The sequence below is a fragment of the Elephantulus edwardii genome, unplaced genomic scaffold (assembly GCF_000299155.1).
Source record: "Elephantulus edwardii isolate Elephantulus edwardi_28Jun2011 unplaced genomic scaffold, EleEdw1.0 scaffold00217, whole genome shotgun sequence".
In the NCBI taxonomy this organism is placed as follows: Eukaryota; Metazoa; Chordata; class Mammalia; order Macroscelidea; family Macroscelididae; genus Elephantulus; species Elephantulus edwardii.
The window spans coordinates 4,360,829-4,364,254 of NW_006399967.1; the positions used below are offsets into that span (position 1 = coordinate 4,360,829).

At 62.8% G+C, this 3,426-nt stretch overlaps 1 protein-coding gene across 1 annotated transcript in view; it reads right to left on the reverse strand.

Annotated features, from left to right (window-relative positions):
- Positions 1–796: 796 nt before the first annotated feature.
- The window catches only part of FGF22 (fibroblast growth factor 22), an 11,664-nt gene continuing 9,034 nt past the window's right edge, over positions 797–3,426 (reverse strand). The window contains exons 3-5 of the mRNA XM_006898023.1: positions 3,266–3,426; positions 1,087–1,190; positions 797–991 (exon numbers count right to left, since the gene is read on the reverse strand). Of these exons, the coding sequence (XP_006898085.1) occupies positions 797–991; positions 1,087–1,190; positions 3,266–3,426 (460 nt within the window). The remainder of the gene's footprint in view (positions 992–1,086; positions 1,191–3,265) is intronic.

The following is a 3,426-nucleotide window of genomic DNA, read 5'->3' on the forward strand; positions in this document are numbered from 1 at the left end:
GGCACCTGGAGACAGATTTTATTGGTTAAACAACTTCAGAGTGAACACAGACCTATCATCTCCCATCCCTGTGCCCACTCTCTGCAGTCTCATAGGCTCCCAGGCAGGGTTCCCTGAGAAGGACCTGGCTGTCCACGGAAGAACCGCACTTCAGCTCGCTCCCTACAGCTGAGACTCCGGAGTGGCCGGAGCAAGATGATGGTAGAACTGGAGGTTGGGATGGGATGTGGCCACTCCCTCCCCTCTGTCCAGCTTCCCTTGGCCATGGCCCCTGCTGTGTCTCAAAGCCCAGGGCAACATCTGCAGTGTGTCTACCTCTCTCCTACCTGCCCTGGGACAAGCAGCCTGTGCCCACTGGTCCTGGGTGCCCCAGAGTCACCTCCCTGCTCCAGCCCTGCACAGCCTCACCTGCCACATCCCCTTAGCCACAGGAGATGCCACAGTCACCGTCCTGGGGCTCCACACAGCTGTGGCCTGCCAAAGCCTTCCCTGCCCATTCCAGGAGCTCCACCCAGCCTCACCTCTACATCAGGGAAAGCTCAGAGTCCCAGCAGGGCTGTGCTGCCCAAGCTCTCCGAATGCCTGTCCCCACCCAGCATGCTGCTGGCCTGAGGTCCTGCTGGGCCCTTCTTGGACAGGGCTTCCTGGTGCTGGCCCTGTCAGGTCCTGCTTGCCCAAGCGCCGGAGCACGCAGGAGGCACTGGTTTGTGTGCTGGGCCATTCTTCAAGCATCTCCTGGACCCTCGGGTCTTCTGCTCCTGAGATGGTCAACAGGTTCCTGGTCATCTCTGGGGCCTCAGGACACCAGCACCGGCAGGAAGTGGGTGGACAGGTGGTGGCGGCGCGTCCGCCCACCGCGCCGCGGGACCCCGCGTCCATCCAGTGCCAGGAACATGGGCCGGCCGCGATGGCGCCAGCGCTGCACGGCATACGTGTTGTAGCCGTTCTCCTCGATGCGCTCCTGGAACCTGCAGTCGCGGGTGTAGACCCGCTGGGGGCGGGGTGGTCGGTGAGGCCCGGACCCCACCTGCTGGTCCCCGCCCTTCCCCTCCCCTCCCCACCCCACTCATGGAGCCCTGCACTCACCGACCCATAGAGCCTGCCCCGGCGGTTCATGGCCACATAGAAGCCGGTGTGGACAGCCTGGATGACCACAGTGCCCACGTGGACAGAGCGAATCTCCACGATGCCTGAGAGAGGGACAGGAGAGGTGTATGTGAGGAGGGCTGAGGGTCCCAGTTCCCCTCACAGTTCATGGTTCACTCCCTCCCTCATCAGCTGACCGCTGGGGAATCCCTCATTCACCGACTTCTTTCAACCAAGTGAACACCTCCTGTGTGAATGGGGGCCACAGACAGGAACTGACCAAGTCAGGGCCAGAAGAGGCCTCGAGTGAACCATCCTGGACATGTGCTGAGACTGCAAGGGTAGATGAGCGGGAGCGCAAGAAGGGGCTAGGGGCTACCTTCTCCCACCCAGGGCACAGTAGCCACAGAGGGGTGTGGAGCGGGTGCCCAGGGCAGGCCAGTGTGTACCCTACAGTGGCTCCCATGCAGCATCTGAACCCAGGGCTGGGGCTCATTCCACCAGGCCACAGTGGATTCCCTCCCACTCACCTCTCCAAACTTAGGGGAGGCTGAACCTCCTGGGGTCAGGGGAGGTGTGAAGACAGCAGGCTCAGATTCAGCCCAGGGCTCCTGTCACTCAGTGACCCCCTCCTGGCTTTGAACTTATTCCTCATGGCTGGGCTGGCTGGAGTTGACCCCCTAAAGCACCCCCTCAGACCAAATTCCTGCCCTCTGCTCCGCAGTCCAAAAAATGTGTCCAGCAGACCTCAGCCAAGATCCCCAAGCCTCCCGCACAGCAGCTGGATGAGAACATCCTGCCTCTCACCTGCTCAAAACCTTGCTGTAGCTGCCCAGCGCCCTCATGATCAAGCCATCAGGGAGCACTGCAGCCCCTCCCTCCAACCTCAGGGCACGGGACTGCCCACTGCCCGGCTGGTGTAGCTCCACGGCTGGCAGCTTCGCCCCTCCACTGCACTGTTTTTCCTCTCCTATACACTATGTGACTGTTCACTGTTTAACTACATCTCACCTCTGCCCTAGGAGCCCCATAAGAGCAGGCCAGGCCGCGCCCTCTGCATCCTCCCGCTCTGTGTCCTCCTGCCATGGCCATGCTCAGTCCAGCACAGGGTGGTGGTGTGTGCTACTGAGTCAGAACAGACCCAGACCTGACTCTGCAGCGAGTTTTCAGAGACTGGATCGCACGGGAGATTGCCCGACCTTCGCCTGTGGAGCAACTGGTGGATCTGAATATCTTCGGGATTGCAGCGCAGCTTCTTAATACTAGGCCACCTCTGCACCACACAGGAGACACCCACTTACCCTAAAACAGATGTGCCCCAGGCTCCGCCCACACTGAGCTGTCCCTCATCCATCACCCCTGTGCTGGTGGCTTGGGCCAGCCAGATCCACGGGGAGAAAGCCACCATTTCAGGTCACGCAGTGGGGTCAGGCCTCACCCCCAGCCTGAGGCCACCTACCTGGCCATGCCCACCACTGACCGACCGGCCCAGCCAGTCCTTGCCGCGTGCAGCCTACTGAGGCCCTGGAGCCCAGATGAAAGCAGCTGGGCAGGGCAGGGGGTGATTATCTGCCCTAATGGTGGTGATTCAGGTGGTGGCCAGCGATTAGCTTGGCCCCCTCCCCAGCTACCCCTACCAGGGCCCCAAGAACTGCAGGGAAACTGAGGCTGGCTCTGGAGTCACTGACTCCCCTGGGCCCCAGTGACCCCAAAGTCCTTTTCTGACATCATTCCACAAACACTAAGAGTCTACTGTTTGGTGGGTAAGACACTGGCTGGCTGTGACTCCCGCGGGGTGACCCTGGGTACATCACATCCCCTGTGCCTCAACTTCCCATCTGCCAAATGGGGGGGGGTGTCTGGGAGAAAGCATAGGCGTCTCCCACAGGCAGGTCCTGATGGGGCTTTGCAGTGTTCAGGAGCCTAGCGTTCACGCCTCTCACAGGACAGTGCAGCTGAGCCAGGTCTGGGGCTGGCGCTGCCCCTTGGTGTCGACTGTCCACCAGGAGAGCTGCGCCCGTGTGACTGGGGAGGAGCAAGACTCCACACAGGGAACCCCCTCCTGCAGCTGCAGCCCTGGCCCAGCTCGCTGCCGTCGGGGGTGTCACTGCCACCTCCCGCGCGCCCCACCGCGTGCGCCCCACCGCGCGCGCCCGCCCGCCGCCCCGCGCGCACTCACTGTCAGGGCTGTGGCCCCAGCGGGTGCCCTGCACGCGGCCGCCGGGATCCACGCACAGGAAGAAGTGGGTGGAGGAGAAGAGGCGCCGCCAGCGCACGTCGCCCTCCAGGTGCGGGTAGCTGCGCGGCCTCCGCGGTCCGCTCGGCGACCCCGCGCCGCCC